At 37.9% G+C, this 24044-nt stretch overlaps 1 protein-coding gene across 8 annotated transcripts in view; it reads right to left on the bottom strand.

The window, feature by feature from the left end:
- Positions 1–24044, bottom strand: part of ARHGAP44 (Rho GTPase activating protein 44) — a 203354-nt gene that overhangs the window by 96727 nt on the left and 82583 nt on the right. For all 8 annotated transcript variants that reach the window (XM_005582936.5, XM_005582934.5, XM_065532790.2 and 5 more), the window contains exon 2: positions 841–880. In XM_005582936.5, coding sequence (XP_005582993.1) covers positions 841–880 — 40 coding nt within the window. The remainder of the gene's footprint in view (positions 1–840; positions 881–24044) is intronic.

Raw genomic sequence — 24044 nt, 5'->3', positions numbered from 1 at the left:
TTCCTTTTACTTTTTTAAATTAACATACATCTATGTGTCTTTATAGCTGCATGATTTATAATCCTTTGGGTATATACCCAGTCATGGGATGGCTGGGTCAAATGGTATTTCTAGTTCTAGATCCTTGAGGAATCGCCACACTGTTTTCCACAATGGTTGAACTGGTTTACAGTCCCACCAACAGTGTAAAAGTGTTCCTATTTCTCCACATCCTCTCCAGCACCTGTTGTTTCTTTGACTTTTTAATGATTGCCATTCTAACAAAGAACTTAAACAAACTTACAAGAAAAAATCAAACAACCCCATCAAAAAGTGGGCAAAGGATAGGAACAGACACGTCTCAAAAGAAGACATTTATGCGGCCAACAGACACATGAAAAAATGCTCATCATCACTGGCCATCAGAGAAATGCAAATCAAAACCACAATGAGAGATCACTTTTAAAGCTGCAGAACTGGAGGGGCAGGGATCACAGACTCCAGGACCCTTGGGCTAACCGTGGTGAAATGACTTTAAACCTCTCCTGAAAGAGCTTAACCCAAACCAGTATTCATCATGCAAAGTACAGTCCTAAAAGATAAAAAAACTTTTCTCCCAACAGTTTGTAAGGAGCAGCTAGAGCAGTTTGAACTGCATTGGGGATGGCTTAGTTTTTTGGGTTTTTTTTTTGTTTTTTTTGTTTTTTAAATGAGATGGAGTCTCGCTCTGTCGCCAGGCTGGAGTGTAGTGGCGCGATCCTGGCTAGCTGCAACCTCTACCTCCTGGGTTCAAGCAATTCTCCTGCCTCAGCTTCCCGTATATCTCTGGTATCTGTGAGCCGGTGTCAATGGCCGCCTTACCTGAAGAAGGTCTTCACTCAAAACTTCCGTCTTTTCAGCCCTAAAAAGAACATTGAGAAATATATCAGTAAGAAAACTAACAACAGAGCCTCATAATTACTCCCCAATCTCTTCAATTAAGGCGGTACCAGAAAAACAGAGACATGAGTAGCAGAAACATTTAAGAAGAGCACAGATAAAACCAGAATTTACTAGGAAACTTAAAAAACCAACATATCAGCAAACACAGCAAATCAGATGCCCTGAAGACTTTCCCGCTATAGATTGGAACCTGGATTCATGACAACAAATGTATGCTTTTGTTCCCAGACACATACATATTTTAAGCATCAGAATTAAGGTTTCTCCAGCCACAACCCTTGGCCTCCCCCAAATAAGTAAGCTAATGTAGCAGAAATCTGAGAAAGGATCAATTAACAACAAACACAGAGACAGTGTTGAATCCTGGCAACTAATGCAAATGCCACCACCATGGTCTGGCAACCAAGTGTTAGGTCCACAAGAAAGTGGAGGGCTTGAACCTGAAACTTCTACATTGAGACAACCTGGATATTGGAGGAATTGGACCCAGCTAACCCGTTAGCACCGCCTGCCTCATGTTAGAGGAGAGTGCTAATTCTCTCAGGAACAGAGCATTCTAATTCAATGCTCTCTCTCTCACTCTCACTTTCTCTAACAACATGCACACACACACTCTCTCTCTCACACGCAAACACAGCAAATTTACATGAAAACAAATCATCAAGATTTAAGAGTACAGAGAAAGAAGGAACGACATATGAGAAGTCTAAAGAATTTCGACTATTGCAATGATCAAAGACTGCAATGCATGTATAAAATATCAAAGAACAAATGACATATTAAAAAATAAGCAGTAGGACTTCTGCTTCCATGAAGAAGGAGTGAATGTATTGTAGCAATTCTTCCCACTCACACAACGAAAAACCTACGATAGTATAGAAACACAAGACCCCGAAAAGGAGAAGGAAGGCATACTGGCTGGGAACCTTCAGAATAACATGGTAAAACTGTTGTCCTTCACATGTCTCAGCCTTGGAGCTTAAGAAACTAGCCACAGCAACACCTAAAACACCAACAGGCTCAGACAAAACAAACCCCAACAAAAGCCTGGTCTCTGTAGACAAAGGACCAAGAAAGGAACAGCTGAGCAAGACAGACACTTTTTAGAAAACTGCTCACTGCAGCCAACACCACATAAAAGAATTGTGTCGTATTCCACCCACGCCAACAAAAGCTGAGTAGGGAGCCCTGACTTCTACCCCTGCCAGGCTGTAACAAGCACCCAAGCCCGTGCCCCTCATCAGTGTGGGAGCATCAGAGAACACTGAGACACATAAAGACAGCATCCATCCCTAGGGAGTGGGAGCATCTATCACTACTAGGCAACTGACAAAGTCCATCTTCCTCTGCTGCAGGAGCAGTGGAAATCACGTGGTCACCTGGACACCCACGCTCATGTGGTGATAATGAAGCTTCTCTTCGCCTTCCCATTGGGGTGATGTCACAGGAGTCCTAGTGGACAGACAGGACTCTTGCCATTGCCCAGCAGTAATGAGGCCACTCCCTTCTGCAGTATTAGTGAAAGCCAAGTAGGGAGCAACAATCAGACACTCATAACCACCCCGCCACCAGCCACTGAGGTATCAGTGGAGGCCCAGTAGAGAACCAGAACTCCCACACCTACCCAGTATTAACAAGGAGCACCTCCATCTTTGAAGGGTCAGTGAAGGCCAGCCAAGTGGAGAACCTGGACTTCTACCCCAACTCATCAGAAACAAAGCAGGACTCCTGCTCCCCCCTGCTAGAGCAGCATCAGAGGAAGCCAGCTCCAAGACACAGTTTAAATGAGATCCAGAGTCGCATAATATAATAGCCATAATATCCAGACTTCAATTACTCATCACACCAAGAACAAGGGAAAAAAAAAAAAAAAACTCAAACTGAAAGAAAAAAAGACAATAGATTCCAATTAAAGTATTCATCATTAAAATGCTTCAATGTGGCCGGGCGTGGTGGCTCATGCTTGTAATCCCAGCACTTTGGGAGGCTGAGGTGGGCGGATCACAAGGTCAGGAGATCGAGACCACAGTGAAACTCCATCTCTACTAAAAATATAAAAAATTAGCCGGGCGTGGTGGCGGGCGCCTGTAGTCCCAGCTACTCAGGAGGCTGAGGCAGGAGAATGGCGTGAACCCAGGAGGCGAAGCCTGCAGTGAGCCGAGATGGCGCCACTGCACTCCAGCCTGGGCTACAGAGGGAGACTCTGTCTCCAAAAAAAAAAAAAAAAAAATGCTTCAATGTGTAGTAATAAACATGCATGAAAGAAATAGGAAGTCTCAGAAAGAAAATAGAAGATATAAAAAAGAAAAATTTTAGATCTGAAAAATATAACAATCTAATTAAAAAAAAAGTTGATGGGTTCAACAGCAGAATGGAGGGGGTAGATGAAAGAATCAGTGAACTAGAGGAAGCGTAATAGACATTTTCCAATCTGAACAACACGGCAAAAATAGACCAAACAAATCAACAAACAAAAAAAGCCCCAGGGACCTGTGGGCCTATAACAAAAGATCAAATATTTTATGTCATCAGAGTCCCAAAAGAAGAGGGGAAAAAATGGTAGCTATATTAGACTAAGTTGGCCATGATAAAAAAGTTAAAAAAAGATAGGCTAAAAAATACTCAAAAGAAATAAGGCTAAAAATGCCCCAAATGTGGCAAAAGACACAAACCTACATATTTGAAAAGCTGAACAAACCCCAAAGAGGATAAACATAAAGAAATCCTCACCAAGACACATCATGGTCAAACTTCTAAGAACTAAAGACAAATCTTGAAACCAAGGTGCAAGAAATGATACCTTAACAATGGAGGAAAAGCAATTAGAATGACAGCAGATTTCTCAAGAAAAATGGAGACTGAAAGAAAGTGGCACATCATTTTTCCAGGGTTGAAAGAAAGAAACTGTCAACCTAGAACCCTTTAGCTAATGAAAATATGCTTCAGGAATGAAGGGGAAATCAAGACAATCTCAGATATACAAAAGTTAACAGAATTTATCATCGGCAGGCTTCCTATTGCTAAAGAAAGTTATCTAAAATCAACCTAAAGTCTGGGCGCGGTGGCTCACACCTGTAATCCCAGCACTTTGGGAGGCCGAGGCAGGTGGATCACCTGCAGTCAGAAGTTCGAGACTAGCCTGGCCAACATGGTGAAACCCCATCTCTGCTAAAAGTACAAAAAATTAGCCAGGTGTGGTGGTGTGCGCCTGTAATCCCAGCTACTTGGGAGGCTGAGGCAGGAGAATTGCTTGAACCTGGGAGGCAGAGGTTGCAGTGAGCCAAGATCATGCCACTGCACTCCAGCCTAGGTGACAAGAGTGAGACTCCATCTCAAAAAAAAAAAAAAAAAAAAAAAAACCCAAACATGATAAAAGAAGGAAACTCTAAATACCAGAACTGGGGAAGCTATCACTCAAACTGGTAAAATGATGACAGTAGTAGACTATGGTAAGTTATGTATATGGTATGTAACATCTACAGCCACCTCAACAATACTGCTATGGTTTGGATGTGTTCCACAAAGTTCCTATGATGAAACCTTGATCTCTAAAGCAGCGGTGCTGAAAGGTGGAGCCTAATGGGAGGTATATGGGTCACGGGGACACAACCCTCAATGAATTAATACTGTCATTGTGGTAGTGTGTTCATTATCATGAGGGTGGGTTTCTTACAAAAGGACAAGGTGAGCTCCCTCTTGCTCTCTCCTGCCCATGTGATGACTTCAATCATGTTATAATGTAGCAAGAAGGACCTTGCCAGACGCTAGCTCCTCCATCTCAAACTTCCCAGCCTCCAGAACTGTGGCCAATAAATTTCTGTTTTATTACAAATTAGAGACCATGGTATTCGCTTATGGCAGCACAAAGAAAATTGGTACCAGAGAGTGAGGTACCACTATAACAAATACCTGAAAATGTGGAAAAAGCTTTGGAACTAGATAGTGGACACAGACTAGAAGAGTCTGGAAAAGCGGGTTAGAAAAAGCCTGCATTGCTGTGAACAAAGAGTTAAGGGTGATTCTGGTGAGGGCTCAGAAGAGAAGAGCTGTATGAAGGGTAAAACTTCTTAGAGGTTACTTAGATATTAATGACCACAATGTGGGTAAAAATATGGACAGTAAAGACCACTCTGATGAGGTCTATATGAGAATGAAAAATATCTTATTAGAAACTGAAGTAAAGGCCATCCTTTTTACAAAGTTATACAGAACTTGACTGAACTATGTCCATCCCCAAGGGTTTTAATGAAGACGGAACTTAAGAGTGATGAACTAGGATATCTGGTGGAAGAAATTTCTAAGCAAAATATTGAAGAATCTGCATGGCTTCCTTTAACTGCATACAGTAAGATGCAAGAGGAGAGAAAATATTTAAAGGTGGAATTTATGATTAAAAGAGAAGCAGAACGTAACCATTTGGAACACAAAAACGTCCCAAGTGTCCCCTTTGAGAAAGGGCTTAGCGTGGATAGAAGGAAGCCAGGTGCTATTCATCAAGGCAATGACAGAATGACCTGCAAGATATTTCAGAGATCTTTGAGGCTGTTCCTCCCATTACAGGGAGCTCTAGGAGGGCAGAATGTTTTCATTAGACTAGCTCAAGATGCCTTCCACGGGTTCACTGCCCAGGTACTCTGCTCCCTGCATTCCCGTGCAGTGCTCCTTGGTTATACCAGCTGTGATTCAAGTAACCCCAAGTGCAGTCTGGGCTGCTGCTCTCGAGAGAGCATAAGTGGTAAGCTTGGTGGTATCCATATAGTGCTAACTCTGCTGGTGCACAGAGTTCATAAGCTGTGGAGGTATAAATTTTTGGAGCCCGGGCACAATGTTACATCCACCTAGATTTCAAAGGATGTATCAGACAGCCTAGGGATCCAGGCAGAGACAAGTCACAAGAGACATGTCACAAGAGTGGAACCACTACCGAGAGACCCTATTAGGGTGATGCCCAGCAGAACTGTGGGGTCAAAGCCACTGCAAAGTGTACCCACTAGTGGAGACATGGGGACAGGGCTGCCCCCAAACCCCAGAACTGTAGAGCTACCAGAACATAGCCCCAGCCTGGAAGAGCTCGCACAGGTTGAGCCCAGCAAAAACGTGAAAACAGGACTGCTCAAGGCTTTGAGGTCAAAACCTCCACCCATGTGCTCAAAAGGTATACATGGGGTAAAAAAACATTCTCCAGCTTTAAGATTTAACATTTTCCCTATTGGGTACTGGACTTGGAACCAGTTATCCCTTTCTTCTTGCCTATTTCTGCCTTTTGAGATAGGAACATTTATCCCATGCCTTTCCCTCCACGGTTTTTTAAAGTAGATAACTTGTTTTGATTTCACAAGCTCACAGCTAAAAGAAGTTTGCCTCAGGATGAATTGTGCCTTGAATCTCACCAATATCTGATCTAGATGAGATTCTGGACTTTTGAGGTGGTTTTGGAACCAGTTAAGATTCTGGGGCTATTGGGATGGAGCAAATGTGTTTTTCATGGTAGAAGGACATGAATTTTGGGGGTCAGAGGCAGAATGCTATAAGTTGAATGTGTCTCCTGAAGTTCCTGTGTTGGAAACTGGATTCCCAATGCAGTGGTGCTGAGAAGTGGGATCTAATGGGAAGTGTTCAGATTAATGCTGTTATTGTGGGAGTGGGTTCATTATCACAGAAGTGGGTTTCTTATAAAAGGACAAGGTTGGTCCCCTCTTGCTCTCTCATCCATGTGTTCCCTTCTGCCATGTTATAATGTTTGAAGAAGGCCTTCACCAGATGCTAGCCCCTTGTTGTTGGACTTCCCAGCCTCCAGAACTCTGAGAAAATAAAATTTCAGTTTATTATAAATTACTCAGACTGTGGCATTCTGTTAGAGCACGAAATGGAACAAGACAAACACAAGAAATACATCAATGAAATTCTCAAAAATGATAAATTAACTCATACAAATACAAGAAAAATAAAAGCAAGAAATGAAAAACAGAAAGAACAGAAAACAAAAAAATAAACAAAAATGGCAGATTTATGTTTAACATGTCTATAATTACATTAAATGTGAACAGCCTAAATATACCAATTAAAAGATAAGAACTAGAAGAATGGATTTTAAAATATGGTGTCTACAAGAATCTAATTTCAAATAAATTATACCAGCAGCATGAAAATAAAAAATTGGAAAAGACATAATGGAAGCTTTAATCCAAAAAGGCAGAAGTATCTACATTAATGTCAGATAAAGACAATTTCAGAACAAAGAAAATTACCAGAGATAAAGAGGAGCATGAAATAATGATAAAAAGGTCAAGCCCTAAGACACAACAATCCCAAATGTATATCCACCAAAAAACAGAGTTATAAAATATATGAAGCAAAAAACTGATACAATGAAATGGAGAAATAGACAAATACACAACTATAGTTGGAAACTTCAACACCTTCTCTCTCAACAATTAATAGAACTAAATTTTAAAAATCAGCAACAATATACAAAAAATACAACACCTCCATTAACCAATAAGATCTAATTGATATCTACAGGACACTCCACCCAACATGAGCAAAATACATGTTCTTTTCCAGTTTCACGGAACATATACTAAGATAGACAACATCTGGAACTACAAAACAAACCTCAACTAATTTGAAAGAATGCAAGTCACATGCAGTTTGTTCTGTGGCCACAATGGAGTCAAATGAGAAATCAGTAACAGCAGGATAAGAAGAAAATTTTCAAATACGTGGAAACTAAACAACTTTTAAATAATCCATGGAGGGTCTCAAGGAAGATGTTTAAAAATTAAACTGAATGAAATAAAAACATAACATATAAAAATGTTGGGCACAACCAAAGTTGTGCTGGAAAAAAAATTATACCATTAAATCTATACATTAGAAAAGAAGAACAGTCCCAAGTCAATAAAAGATCCTACTCCAACAACCTAGAAAAAAGACCAAATGAAGTCCAAAGCAAGCAGAAGGAAGGAAATTATAAGCATAAGGGAAGAAAATAATGACTTTAACAAGAACAACAACAAAAAAAAACTAAAGAAACTCGATTAAAGAGCTGGTTCTTTGAAAAGATCAATAAAGTTTTAAAAATCTCTAGCAAGATTGAAAAGAACATTATCAACAATAGGAATGAAGCAGGGAATATCACTACATACCCTGTAGAAATCAAAAGGATGCCTTTGAAAAAACCTACACACACAAATTTGACAACTTCGATGAAATGGACTAATTCCTAAAAAAAACAAAAACAAAATGACCGCAATATACATAATATGAAATAGATCATTTGAATATTCTCTATGGCTATAAAAATTTGAATTTGTACTTTAAAAACTTCCCTGCAAAAATCTTTAGGCACAGAAGGTTTCACTAGATAATTCTACCAAATGTTTTAAAAAGAAATATCACCTATTCTAAACAATCTCTTCCAGAAAATGAAAGAACGCTTCTTAATACATTTTATGAATCTAATATTACTTTGATATCAAAACATGACAAAAACTAATTATAGACCAATATCACTCCATGAATATGGCTGTAAAAGTCCTTAACAAAATAAAAGTAAATAGGCTGGGCATGGTGACTCACGTCTGTAATCCCAACATTTCGGGAGACCAAGGTGGAGGATCACTTGAGGATAGGAGTTTGAGACCAGCCAGCATAACATAATAAAACCTCAACTTTACAAAAACAAAAGGAGAGAGAGAAAAAATTAGCCAGGCGTGGCACTACATGCCTGCAGTCCTAGCTACTAGGGTGGCTGAGGTGGGAGGATCGCTGGAGACCAGGAGGTCAAGGTTCCATGTGAGCCATGATCACTCCTTTGTACTCCAGCCTGGAGAGCAGAGCAAGGCCCTGTCAATCAGTCAATCAATCTATCAGTCAATGCAAATAGAATTCAGCCATGTATAAAAATAATTTTTCACCATTATGACTAATTCACCATTATGAATAACAAAACAAGTGGGGTTTATTCCAAGGACAGAAAGTTGGTTCAACATTCAAATATCAATCAGTGTAATCCACTCACTGTATTAAAAGATCAAGGAAGAAAAACCACATGATCATAGCAATTGATGTAGAAAAAGCATTTGACAAGATTCAAAATCCATTCCTGGCAAAAAAAAAAAAAAAGTCTCAGAAAACCAGGGGTAGAGGGAAACTTCCTCAACTCGATAAATAACATCTACGAAAAAATCTATACTTTTGAAAGACTACATGCTTTCCTCCAAAACAGGAATCAAGCCAAGTGCATTTGCTCTTACCACTCATTCATCATGGTCCTGAAAGTTTAACTTAGTGTAATAAGACAAGAAAAGATAAAAAGCATGTAGATATGAGAGGGACAAATAAAAATGTCTCTATTTGCAGATGATAAAATAGTCTATGTAGAAAATGCCAAGGAACCTACAAAAACTAATAAATGGTTTCTGCAAGATTGCATGACATGAGATAAACACATAAAAATAAATTGTACTTACTAATAATGAACACATGAATACTGAAATAAAATATACCACTGGCAGTTTCTTTAAAAACACTTAGGTGTTAATCCATTAAAAAGTACAGAATTTGTAGGCAGAAAGGTACAAAATGCATATGAAATAAATAAAAGCAGATCTAAATAGAGAGAAAAAGCATGTCCGTGGTATTTGTACATGTCAAAGTTATCAATTCTCCCCAAACTGATCACAGATTAAATGCAATCCCAATCAAAATCTTAACAAGATTATAGTTATAGACAAATTGGTTCTAAAATTGATATGACAATACAAATGAAATAAAGTTTTCTAGAAAGAAAAGTAGGACTCACATGATCCAATTTTAAGATTTAGTATAAAATTAAGTAATCAATCAAGAGAATATGGTCTTGGGAAAAAGAAAGAAACCCACATCAGTGGAACAGAATAAAGAATATACAAAACAGACCTAGACAGATATAATCAGGGATCTCTGAAAAAGGCACAATTCAATGGAGGAAGGATAGTCTACCAAATTGCGACAGAACACATAAATAGGCAAAACTATGAACGCTGGCCCATTTGTACATCATTTACAAAAATTAATTTATAATAGATCATACACTTCCATAAAAAAGTTATAAAATATTTACAGGAAACAGAAGAAAATATCTGCGACCTTGGTTTAGACAATGGATTGTTAAGACATCAAAATCATGATTCACAATAGAAAAAACATGATACATTAGAATTCTTTAAAACTAAAAGCTTTTGTACTGTGAAAGACACTGTTAAAAGATGGAAAAGACAGCTCAGAAAGAGAGATAAATTATTTGTAACTCACATATATAAGAATTGTATACAGAACATGCAAAGAACTCTGAAACTTAACAATAAAAAAAAATCCTATTTAAAATGGGCTAGAAATCTGAATACAAACTTTACCAGTGAAGACAGATAAGTGGAAAATAAGCACAAGAAAAGATGGTTCAACATTATTAGCCCCTAAGACAATGCAAATTAAGAGAAAATGAGATACTAGTATTTGAGTGACAACAAACACACACACACACACACACTTCAAGTTCTGGACAATATGGAATAACTGGAACTCTCACACATTGCTGGGAGTTGGGCACAGCAAAATGGTACAGCCAATGTAGAAAACACTTTGGCAATTTGTCATAAACTTGAACATACACTTGCCATATGACCCAGCAAAGCCACTCTAGAGAAAAGAACATTTATTTTACACACACACCCACACACACACCCCTACTTTGTGAATGTTCACAGAGCTTTATTTGTAATACTAAAAATCTGGAAGCAACTCAAATGCCCTTCAACAGGTGAATGGATAAACTAGAGAATAGGCGTATATGACAGAATATGCTCAGCAGGTGCTGGGCGCGATGGCTCATGCCTGTAATCCCAGCACTCTGGGAGGCCGAGGTGGGCAGATCACGAGGTCAGGAGTTCGAGACCAGCCTGGACAATATGGTGAAACCCCATCTCTACTAAAAATACAAAAATTAGCTGGGCATGGTGGCACATGTCTAGTCTCAGCTACTCGGGAGGGTGAGGCAGAAGAATCGCTTGAACCCAGGAGGCAGAGGTTGCAGTGAGCTGAGATTGTGCCATTGCACTCCAGCCTGGGCGACACAGTGAAACTCCGTCTCAAAAAAAAACAAAAAACAAACAACAACAACAAAAAAAGCTTAGCAAGATAGAGGAATGGACCATTGATACATGCTACAACATGGATAGATGTCAAACCATTATGCCCAGTGTAAAAAGCCAATCCCCAAAGGCTGCATATGTACTGAATGATTCCATTTATAAGGCACCCTGGAAAAGCTAAACCATAGGGATGGAAAGCAGCGCAGTGGGTGATGTAGATGGGGGTGGGGAGGGTTTGCCTGCAAAGATGCTGCATGAGGGAACTTTCTGAGGTAACAGAATTGTTCTGTAATTCGTTTGTGGTGGAGGTTACATAAATCTATGCCTATGTTAAAACAAATAAGAGTCTACCAAAAAAGTAAATTTTATTTCATGTAAATTTTAAAAGTAAAAAAAGAAACTCTGAAGATGGAACTGAGATACAAGACAATATGTGAATCAAGAAGGTGAAATGGTTGAAGTTAAGTGTTCTAAGCTCTTAGCACAGATTTCGTTAAACTAAAATACAATAAACATTACAAGGACACCACTGAAAGAGTGGAAATAGAGTATATATCTTCTAAAGTAACAAACAATAAAAACTTAATGATTGAAAACAAAATTAAAAATGGTGCTGCATAAAGCAATATAGAAAAAATAGAAAGCACAAAGTGAAAGAGTAAACACAAACTCAAAAATATCACAAAACATAAGTAAACTAAATATTCTAGTTAAAAGCAAAAGATGTTCAGCTTAGATATAAAAAATCTAGCTCTGTGCTAACAATAAAAAGTTGCATCTAAAACACAAACAATCTAAAAAGTTGTATCTAAAACACAATCAATCAGGGAGATCAAAAGAGAAATAAAAACACATACCAGGCTATTTCAAATTAATCTAATAGACTTTGAGGGAGAAAAAACATTATGAAAGACAGAGGACAGCAATATAATGTTAGAAAAGTTTAACTCATCAAGAAGTTACGAGAATTCTGAACTTGGTGGTACCTGATAAGAATCACACAATATAAAAATCAAACTGACAGAAGCTCAGGGAAGCCCTGGAAATTTTACCACAACAGATGTCATTATTCCTTTTTCAGTTAGAGAAGTAAGGCAGAAATAAAGTGGACATAGAGGATTTGAAAAGGATAAGATAACAAGATTTATTAGATTGATTTATGCACACAATAATTTATTTCCAAAGATTAACTACTTATAAACCTGTAAAGCACATCTCAACAAATATCAAAGGACAGAAGTCACCAAGATGACGTTCTGTGACCCCAGTGTAATTTAAATTCAAATAAATAACAAGTTTAAATTAACAGTAAACAAATTTGGATCTTTTAAGCACTTCTAAATAGATAACAGGTCAAAAAGAATTACTGTTAGGAATTTAAAATATTTAGAGTTGAAAGACAATGAAAATACTGTCTATCAAATTTGTTTGGTAGCAAAATGATATTTAGAAAAAAATACAGAAATTCAATTTCTTAGAGAGGCTCAAAATATTTAAGAAGTATAACTGTAAGCAGAATAAACTTCAAGAAATTAGAAGAAAAAACCATAAAAAGAAGAAACTAGTAATATAGAAAAAATCATATCGGTTAATTCTTTGAAAAAAAAAAACTAACAAAATGGCAAGCTTCTACAAGATTTACTCAGAAAAAAAATGAAAAAGAAACAGGTAAATAATAACAGGAAATAAAAACAGAAAAGCTCCAGAGATTTGAAAGGTTACATTTGTGATAAACTTTAAAAAAAAAAAAAAAAAAACTTAGACAAAATGACCATTTAGAAAAACAAAAGCAAGACAAAATTTACTAAAGAATACAGAGGAAGTCTGAATCGTTCTATAAATATCAAAGAAATTAAACCAGTAATTAAACATCATTCCAAAAAGAAAACAGTAGACCAAGATGTTCTACAGGTAAATTTTCAAGAAATATTTCTTTCTAAACCTATACAAAGAATATAAATTCTTAATATGCCTAATATACTATTACGAAAAAGAATAGAAAAAGAAGTAACACAGTGCAACTCATTCTGAGAGACAAGCATAACTGGATACCACAGTTAGAAAAGGACAGTATAAAGAAAATTATAGACCGTCCTCATGTATTAATGACACAAAAGTCCTAAAAAAAATTAGCACCTTATGAAAAAGTTTGATTAATTACTAGAGAATGTAAGAATGGTTGCAACCTGCAAGTATAATTCATCACATGAACAAATTAAAGGGCAAAATAAGACTATCTCAAAAATGCAGACAAAGTATTTAATAAAACTCAATGTCTGTTAATGAAAAATATAACAGGGAAAATCCTTAGCTTAATTTTTAAAAAGCACCTATAAAACATTATTCTTACTGGAAACGTTAAAAACATGCCCTTGGAGAGAGGGTGAATAAAATAAAATAAAATATACACTAAAATAAAATAAAATAAAATATAAAATAAAAAAATAAAACCATACTCTTTATAATCACGAGTAAGGCAAGGATTCCTACTATTACTGTCTACCCAGCCCAGTAAGCAACTAAAATAGAAGATTTTAAAACTAAAAAGGAAGAACCTATACTGACATTTGAAGATTATATGTTTGTTCACAAAGATAATCCAAAGTAATCTATCGAAATTATTATAAATAATAAAACTTGAGAAAGATGGCTAGATACAAGATCAATATAACAAAATTAATATAACCAGTACATACTCAAAAGTCTAATTTAAAAACTCATTCCATACAGCAAAGAAATTTGAAATAAGTTTAACAAAAGATGAGCAATGTCTTTATAGGGAAAAATTTTAAAATTAGTAAAAGACATGAATGAAGCCAGGTAAAGGGAGATACACAGCGTATATATGAATGGGAAGAATTAATTTTGAAAACATGTCAGTTCTCTTCACAGCAGTGCAGCTTCAATTAAATATCTCAATAAGAATTAAAAAAAATAATTTAACAAGTAGAATCTAAAATTTATCTGGAAGGTTTGGCACAGGACCATAATCCTGGCACTTTGGGAGGCTGAGGCAGGAGGATCACCGAAGGCCAAGAGGTCAAGACCAGCCTAGACAACATAGTGAGACGTTGTCTTACAAAAAATGAAAACATAACTGGGTGTGGAGATGCACGCCTATAGTCCCAGCTGCTCAAGAGGCTGAGGCAGGAAGATCTCTTGAGCCCAGGCGTACAAGGCTACAGTGAGTTATGATCATACCACTGTACTCCAGCGTGGGCAACAGAGAGATATTCTGTCTCAAAACAAACAAACAACAACAAGATAAATAAATAAAATGTGTATGATAAATAAATAAAATGCAAAGGCTTAAGAAAAACTACGATTATCCTTAAGTAGAATAAGTTGAGGGAGCTTCAGTGACCACATACTGAAACTTACTGAAGTCACAGTAATTAAGAAAGCATTATATAAATGTTTGCATCGGTCACTGAAACAGAAGAGAGTGTTCAGGAACAAACCCACAAAAATGGAAAAAAATGACAGATAAAAAGAGTGTTATCTAAGATTGGGGGAGAGGGAGAGGAGACATGACTTATTTAATTGGTAGTGCTGCGTCAACTGTTTGTCCATATGAGAAAAAATAAAGAAATAGGGTTTCCACACAAAAGTCAAACACCAATGAATTAAAGATGTAAATGTAAAAGGTGAGACATTAAAACGCCTAGGGAAAAAAATATAGAATATCTTATACTTTAGACCATTGAATGACATCACAGAAAATAAAAATAAGAAACACTAACCATAAGAGAAACGATTAAAAGACATATTTACATTAAAATTAATTGTCATGGTGGTTGAAAAAACAATAAAAAGAAAGACACTAGAAAAAAGACATATATAAGAAAATATAACGGCAAAAAAAAAAAATCAACTCTAAAGAAAATGAGCTAAAGATTAACACTTTTTAAAGGAGGAAATTGTAACGATTACTGATATATAAAAGCTTGGTCAACTTCATTAGTAATGAGGAATATACAAATTAAAACCACAAAGCGTTACCATTTTATATCTACTATTTTGGTAAAAATGTAGAAGTCTGACAATTCCAACTGGTGGAGATATGGAGTAATGAGAACCCACTATTAGAAGGATAACTTGTTAAAAGCATTGTAGAAAACAATGTCATTATTTTGTATATTTGACAATGAAACTAAGTACCCAAATGAAACACCTTTTAACAGAACAATATTTCCTCTACATCTGATGCACGCTAATCTTTTCCACCATACTCATTAAGTTGATTTCACTATCACTAGTAAGTGGACCAGCATCCAAAAAATGGCCATCAAGAGGAGAATAAAGAAATTGGAATATATTCACATAATGCCATATCATATGGTAATAAAGAGCAATAAAATAAAGTTTACCCAGACAACATGAGTGACTCTTAGAGGTACAATGTTGATTGGAAAAAAATAACAAAAAGACTACTTAAATTATGATAACCATTTTCATAAAGCTCAGAAGCAAACACCATTAAACACCTTATTGGGAAAGGATAAATGTATATGTAATAAAGTGAAAAGAAAGCAAGAGAATTATAAATACAAAATTTTTAATGATGGTTATCTCTGAAAAACAGAAAGAGACTGGGTTTGGGAAGGAAATACACGTGGCTTCAATAGAATCGGTAATGTTTTGGTTCTAAATTTGTGTACAGGTCCATAGCTTTCTTCTTAACATGTTTCATAATATATATACAAGCATATGGAATCTATGCATAAAATAGTAAATAGGAAAATTAACAAAAACAAAGTACTCAGTATTTAAGCATATTACATAAATGATTCCTACAAGATGAAAAACAAAAAGAAATATTCATTAGAATCTGTATATTATGGGGTGTATCTATATATGTGCACACAACACACACACACACACAGACACACATGCCCTCAGACAACATGAGTTCATTTATAGATGGATTTTCTTCCACCTCTGCCACACCTGAGACAGCAAGACCAACCCCTCTCTATATTTTCTCTTCTTTATGATTGTCTTAATATTTTCTCCAGTTTTATTATAAGAATACAGTATATAACACATATAACATACAAAATATGTATTAATTGACTATATATGTTATCAGTAAGACTTCAGGTAAACAGTAGTCTATTAGTAAAGTTTTCAGGGAGTCAAGACCTACACATAAATTTTCAACTGCATGAGGGATGAGTGCCCCAAACCCTTTGTGTGTGTATATATATATATTTATATTTTAACCGTATTTATATACATACATATATAATTTTAACTGTAACATTTCTTTAAAGTTTTTACTACTTTTTGCTTAAAAACAAGTGCTGAGTTGTAGGGTATCCTAACAGCTAGCTACAGCAAGTACTCATACATCAACTACATGCAAATTAAAATCACCAATAAGCAATCCCACTCCTGGATATCTACTCAGAGGAAAAGAAGTCATTATACGAAAAAGATACTTGCACATGCAAATTTATAGCAGCCCAATTTGCAACTGCAAAAATATGGAACCGGACCAAATGCCCACTGATCAATGAGTGAATAAAGAAAATGTGATATACAACATGGAATACTACTCAGCCTTAAAAAGGAATGAAATAATGGCATTCCCAGCAACGTGGATGAAATTGTAGACCATTATTCTAAGTGAAGTGACTCAGGAATGGAAAACCAAACATCATATATTCTCACTCATAAGTGGGAGCTAAGCTATGAGGATACAAAGGCATAAGAAGGATACAAAGGACTTTGGGGACTTGGGGGAAAGGGTGGGAGGTGGGTGAGGAATAAAAGACTACGCACTGGGTAGTGTACACTGCTCGGTTGATGGGTGCACCAAAATCTCAGAAATCACCACTAAAGAACTTATTCATGTAACCAAACACCACCCGTTCCCCAAAAACCTATTGAAATAAAAACAATACAGTAAAATTACCAATACAAGTACTGTAGCTACATAGCTGATAAGAGAGGAATAAGCTCTCTTCTTTGAAGGAAAAAGATTTGTGCTAGAAACAAATTCTGCTTAAATTTTTCTTAAAAATGTAAGGTCATAAACTCATTTAATGATCAAAAGGATTTAAGAAGCTTCTAGAACAGGTTTCACTGACTGGGGAAAAGACTCATGACTGTTGAGTTGGAAGGAGCAACAGAGGTCACTTAGCCCAATTTCCACTCCTCTGAGACCTCCCTCCTTCACTATCCCTGAAGCACTTCAGTACAGCATTAGTGAAGGCCTGACCCATGGAAGCCAACCTTCAAGGAAAGGCAGTGGCCTCATAGGTGATACTATTTTTAGGAAGGCAGGTCTTTTAGGTCTCACCTTTGTAAATGAAACAAGGATCATTATTCATTACCAAGGTAAAAAGCACTATCCACCATTTTCAAGGGATGAGTCATTCCACAGGATGACAGGCGCTGTGTAGATGACGTCTGGGTACAAGTCATATCTTTTTAAACTTTTTGTATACAAGAGACTGAAAGCAAAACAGAGCCTGGGCAAACTGATCTTGAAATTGTGCACTGTTCTACTTATGAGTTTCAGGAGAACAATCAACACCACCCACAAAAATCTTGATTGCCATCAGTGTTATACATCAGAATGTTAGGTCACCACAGCATTTCCCAAAAAGCGTCCCGTGAAAAAATAGATTCATAAGAAGCTCTGAAAAAATAAAAAAAAGGTTCCGTGAACAAATGAGTTAGGGAAACACTGAATACAATAATTTCCATTAACAGAGTCCTACTACAGTATTAAAGGCTCTGAAAAGTTCTGCAATAAATAAAATGGCTTAATTTTAGTTAACCTGTCATTTCCCCATCTCTAAAAATATGAAAACATATTTCACGTAACAGCTAATTCATAACTGTGGTGTGGATGAACACCACGTGAATACACTTTAGGAACTGCGGAGCTGAATAATCTCTACAGCACCTCTTAACTCTTGCAATATCTTCCTTAACCTGCTACCTGGGAGTTCTGGCCTCATCCAAAAAGACATTTATTTGGACTAGAGTCAAGCAAGGAGGACTTCTCTGATGCCATCCAAGAAGTCACTGAACAAAGCAGCAAGGCTGCATTTAAGGCAGAGACAGTTTTTTTATTTTTTTTAGCCTATTAATTACAATAATGTTTATATATCTTTGGTCTTTCTCCTTTTTTTGTTTTGTTTTTTTTTTTTTTTTTTTTTTTTTGAGACGGAGTCTTACTCTGTCGCCCAGGCTGGAGTGTGGCGCGATCTCGGCTCACTGCAAGCTCCGCCTCCCAGGTTCACACCATTCTCCTGCCTCAGCCTCCCGAGTAGCTGGGACTACAGGCGCCCAGCACCACGCCCGGCTCATTGTGTTTTTAGTAGAGACGGGGTTTCACTGTATTAGCCAGGATGATCTTTGGTCATTTTTTAAAGTTCTTTGAGCATATTAGCAAACTTTATACTTCCTAAATATATTTTAATTAAATTTTCTTTAAATAACTAAGCATTGAAAATTTTATAAACCATCGATGATCTTAAAATGGTTGAGATTCTTTTTCCTTTTTTCCCTTAAAGAGTCTAAGCCAGGGTAGGTCTTTTGTAGACACCCCTATTTTCCAAGGGCATGTGATCGATCAAATCAACTTTTTCCAAATAGAAATTGCTGTATGAACAGGGCCAGTCGATGGTAAATGATTAGATGATAGCGTTCGTTTTCAAAACGTCTTTAGTAAGTAAATAAAGGGGCGATGTAAAATGTTGCAGTTTGCTGGGTAAATTTCGACTGCAAAATTTCTTCTTTCAGAACTTTTTTCCTGCTGCATTTGCTGCTTTTTCAACCATGATGCAGAGATGGTCTTATTACAACAATTTCAGATAAATAAATAAGTTTCCAACTTGCAACACTGACAAAACTGTCAAATCCTCTTAATTTTGTATCACAAATATTTTCAACAACTATTGGTCCCTTTCTATTTGCATAGTGCCAAGCTAGGCCCAGTCAGACTTAGCCCTGGACTATCACAATATCTTTTGTTTTTCCTTTTTTTTTTTTTTTTTTTTTTTGGAGACAGGATCTCACTCTGTCGCCAGGCTGGAGTGTATGGTGCAGTCTCAGCTCACTGCAATGTCTGCCTCCCGGGTTCAAGCGATTCTCCTGCCTCAGCCTCCCAAGTAGCTGGGATTACAAGTGCACACCACCACACCCAGCTGATTTTTGTATTTTCAGTAGAGACAGGGTTTCACCATGTTGGCCAGGATGGTCTTGATCTCCTGACTTCGTGATCCGCCCACCTCAGCCTCCCAAAGTGCTGGGATTACATGCATGAGCCACCACACCCAGCCCACAATATCTTTCTAACCCATCTCCCCATCTCCACCTCCCATTCATCCTTCACACTACCCTCAGACATTCCTCCTAAAATTCCTCCCAGCAGTCCCTTTTGCCTAGTGCCTAGCAGGTGTTCTGCTGGCACTTTACAAGTATTGTATCACTATCTTTTTTTTTTTTTTAAATACGTGTTAGCCAGGATGGTCTCCATCTCCTGACCTCGTGATCCGTGTATCACTATTTTAACGTGTACGCAAGATTTGTTTTATTGGCTATGATAAGACACACAGAGACGAACATGGCTGTCAATTTTATACTCACAGATCCCTAGAATCAGCAGGTAGGGCCACATGGGGACACACCAGGGCTGGTCAAGGGGCAGAGGGAGTGAGGGGAGAGTACCAGCAAAAGCCTTTCCTGAGGTTTTCGTGGGAGGGAATTAGTAAAGCAAGGTAAGCAAGCTGAACAGGTTTGGGATTGGAAGCTTTTAATAATTTTGGTGGACTCAAGGCTATAGGAAGGTCCTCAGTGCCCAGTACTTGGTCCTGGGATGACTTAGGACACAAGGAAAGCGGTCAGAGCTGCAGGGGCCTGATAAAAAGAGCTGAGTGGGGGTATGGATGGGTTGGTTTTGAATATCCAAGATATGCTCTCAGGCAAGGTGTTTTGTAGTTCAAGAAAGTAGCTAGAGCTTCTAGCTCTAACTGGTCCGTGTGACCCGCATGACAGAATAACACAGAATATAAGAAAATATCATGAATACATTTCTCTTTTTTTTTTTTTTTTTGGAGACGAAGTCTCACTCTTGTCCCCCAGGCTGGAATGCAATAGCGCAATCTCGGCTCACTGCAACCTCCGCCTCCCGGGTTCAAGCAATTCTCCTGCCTCAGCCTCCCGAGTAGCTGGGATTACAGGCACCTGCCATAGCACCTGGCCTAATTTTTGTATTTTTTAGTAGAGACGGGGTTTCACCATGTTGGCCAGGCTAGACTCGAACTCCTGACCTCAGGCGATCCACCCGCCTCGGACTCTCAAAGTGCTGGGATTACAGGTGTGAGCTGCCGCGCCTGGGCACAACTGCTTTTAATGCCTTCTCTTGCCCATTGTGGCGGACTCTGTTACCTTGTTAGCTGGCTCTCCTAAAGTTCATCTCCACCTCTGCTTCTTCGCTGCCTCCCACGACAGAGGGTAGAAAGCCATACTGTCCTAGTTTCCCCTGAAACTAGGAGTAGGTCTTCAGCCATGAGACAAAAACAGAAGTATACTGCAAAGTCCTCTGTGAAAGCTTTGCTTTCCTAATAAAAATGAATAAGACTCAACTGCCAGCCTCTTTCTCTTCTTCCTATTTTGAATGCTGACGTAATGGCAGGCGTGGCAGCAACCATCTTGTAACCATGAAGGACTGGCACAGAGAATTGCAGAGATGGTAGACATGACATCATTGACTCACTGTTCCATTCCCCAACAACCACTTATGCCTGGACTTACTTTCAACAGAAACAAACTCCGTCTAAAGCCATTCATTCTAAGTGGTGGTTTCTTTCCTTCTTTCTCTTTTTTTTTTTTTTTTTTTTTTTTTTGAGACTGCGTTTTGCTCTGTCATCCAGGCTGGAGTGCAATGGCGTGATCTCGGCTCACTGCAACCTCTGCCTCCTGGGTTCAAGCGATTGTCCTGCCTTACCCTCAGCCTCACCAGTAGCTGGGACTACAGATGCCCGCCACCATGCCCAGCTTATTACTGTATTTTTAGTAGAGATGGAGTTTCACCATGTTGGCCAGGTTGGTCTCAAACTCCTGACCTCAGGTGATCCACCCGCCTTGGCCTCCCAAAGCGCTGGGATTACAGGCATAAGCCACCGCACCCGGCTGGTGGTTTGCACCCAGCTGGTGGTTTCTTATACTATACTTCAATGCAATTCTAGTGTAATATACTTGCAGCAGAGGAACACATTTTAAGATTAGTTTTATTCAGAGTAAAAATGCAATTATTTGATGTTCTTGAAATTGCACATAGTTCACACAAATCACTAGAGCAATTATTGACTTCTCCCTAAAGCTCTTCATATAACACTAAGCTGTATATAAACCTAAGTACAGAAATACTCACTAGACAGATAGTTTGGAGAGTGATTGAGAAAGGCTTCCTGGAAGAAGTGGGCACAGGCAAGCCTTGAAGGCTGGGCAGGATCTGCCACGTAGAGACATGGGAAAAAGTTGGAAATGGCAAAGCAGTCACCAAAAGCTATCCCTTAGCAGCAATGAAAGGACATTAAATAAAGAGAATTAAGCTAAGGAGAGGAAAGTCACCTCATGGGAATTAGGGGACGAGAGAGGAGGGGAAAAATGGCATGGTTACTCTAATGTTGGGATAAATCCACATTTTCAAAACAATGTTACTGCAGAATTGACTAATTTAAGCACAGAGAAAACTTACTAAAAACCAAAAAAAAATTCCTAATACTTTCTGCTGAGACTTGCAAAATAAAGTCATGTATGATTGAATAGAAGTTCCTGAAAACAAAGGGAAAATAGAATGGAAAATTTTAAGAAAGAGGGAGAAAAACAGATAAAGAGAAATATTAATTTTCATAGAGCTGAAGAGACACAAAAGTCCTCAAACTGAAAGGGCCTGAACTGTGAGGGGCAGAGTGAAAAACAGAGAGATCCTAAAAAGCTTTCAGAGAGGAAAAAACTATCAAGCTGTAACAATAACCAGTAACAGAATTTATCAGCAATAATCGATGCTAGCATATAACAGAGCAATTCCAAAGTTCTGAATGAAAATTCACTTGAATCTAAAAATTCGTATTACGGTAACTTATCAGTCAAATATAAAAGCAAAATTAAATCAGATTTCGATTTAGGAGGTTACATATCTTTCTGAGAAAGTTTCTTGAGAATGTACTCCAAGAAAAATAAAGATAAAAACCTAATTCAATAAGATATGATGGACTTAAATCCAAGTCCAGCAAGAAGAAATTCCCGGATGTCAGACCTGCAGGAAGCTTAGAAAGCAGACTATCCAAATTAGAATTCAGTGGGCTCCAAGATAAAGAAAGCAGTCAAAATAACAGATGGAATAAGTAAATTGGAAGGTATGAAGGCATATGATTCTCATGACAGGAAAAACAAGATAGTCCATAAAATTGCAGGCAAAAAAAATATGCCCAGGAAAGTTATGATTCAAATATGAATCAAAGAAAAGTCACGTACGATTGAATACTTTGTAGAATGCAAGAAAACAGAATCCATTTGGCCTTGGCACTAAGAAAATTCTCCTTTATAAGGAATAGGTATCTTGATATTGGATCCACAGAGAAGGGGATGTGTATTTGTCCTTTCTCACATGGCTATACAGAAATACCTGAGGCTGGTAATTCATAAAGAAAAAAAGTTTAATTGGCTTGCAGCTCCACAGGTTGTAGAGGAAGCATCATGCTGGCATCTGCCTGGCTTCTGGGGAGGCCTCAGGAAATTTACAATCACGGTAGAAGGTGAAGGGGAAACAGGCACATCTTACATGGAAGGAGCAGGAATAAGAGGGGGCGGGGGGAAGGTGCTACACACTTCTAAACAACCAGATCTCAGAAGAACTCACTCATTCACCATCACAAGAACAGGACTGGTATGGTTTGGATTTGTGTCCCCACCCAAATTTCACATTGAATTATAATTCCCAGTGTTGGATGAGGGGCCTGGTGGGAGGCGACTGGATCATGGGAGTGGATTTCCCCCTTGCTGTTCTCATGCTAGTGAGTTCTCACGAGATTCGGTTATTGAAAAATGTGTAGCACCTCCCTTTTTGCTCTCTTCCTCCTGCTCCGGCCATGTAAGACATGACTGCTTCCCCTTTACCTTCCACCATGAGTGTACGTTTCCTGAGGCCTTCCCTGCCACACTTCCTGTAGAGCCTGTCGAATCATGAGCCAATTAAACCTCTTTTCTTGATAAATTACCTAGTCTCAGGTAGTTCTTTACAGCAGTGCGAGAATGGGCTAATACAAGTAGCAAGGGGAATAGTGCTAAACCATTCATGACAGACCACCCCCATGATCCAGCCACCTCCCCCCAGGCCCCACCTACGACACTGGGGATTACAATTTGACATGAGAGTTGATGGGAACACAGAACCAACTGTGTCCATGTTGTAATCAACATGTTACTTAGGTCCACCAGGAACTACATTTAAGGAGCCATGATAGAAGCACTTAATTGACTTTTGAACTTTTAGAGTAAACTTACGGACAAGGCATAGAAAGCCAAACTATGTGATTACAAAACAAGAAATGTAAATTTTATCAATCTTCAAAATGCAAACAAATACAAAGAGAAAAGGAAGAAGGGAGGGAAAGAAAGTAAAAGAAAGGAGAGAGAGAAAAAGAAAAAAAAAATTGATCAAAGCCAAAAGTAGAGAAGGAAAGAAAAGAGTAGAAGAGTCCGATTCCTATTATAATGCTCACTAAAGCCAGTCAAGAGAAACGGGACTGCCCATGCTAACTACAGGGAGTTTTAAATATAAGTAAAAAGGTAATATAACAATTTAAAAAATGGGTACGGAGGAGGAAGTGGGTGGTATAATGGAACCAAAACCTCATCTCACCAGCAGGAAGTAAATAGTGTGTAAATAACAGATGTGTGTGTAAACTAGCAGTGTAAGCCTATTATGCAGAGAGATGGAGGTAAATCATCAGAGGAAATAAACAC

The sequence above is a fragment of the Macaca fascicularis genome, chromosome 16 (genome assembly GCF_037993035.2).
Source record: "Macaca fascicularis isolate 582-1 chromosome 16, T2T-MFA8v1.1".
Taxonomy (NCBI): domain Eukaryota; kingdom Metazoa; phylum Chordata; class Mammalia; order Primates; family Cercopithecidae; genus Macaca; species Macaca fascicularis.
Note: the sequence above shows the minus strand (reverse complement) of the source record. Positions and strands in the feature narration are given on the sequence as shown.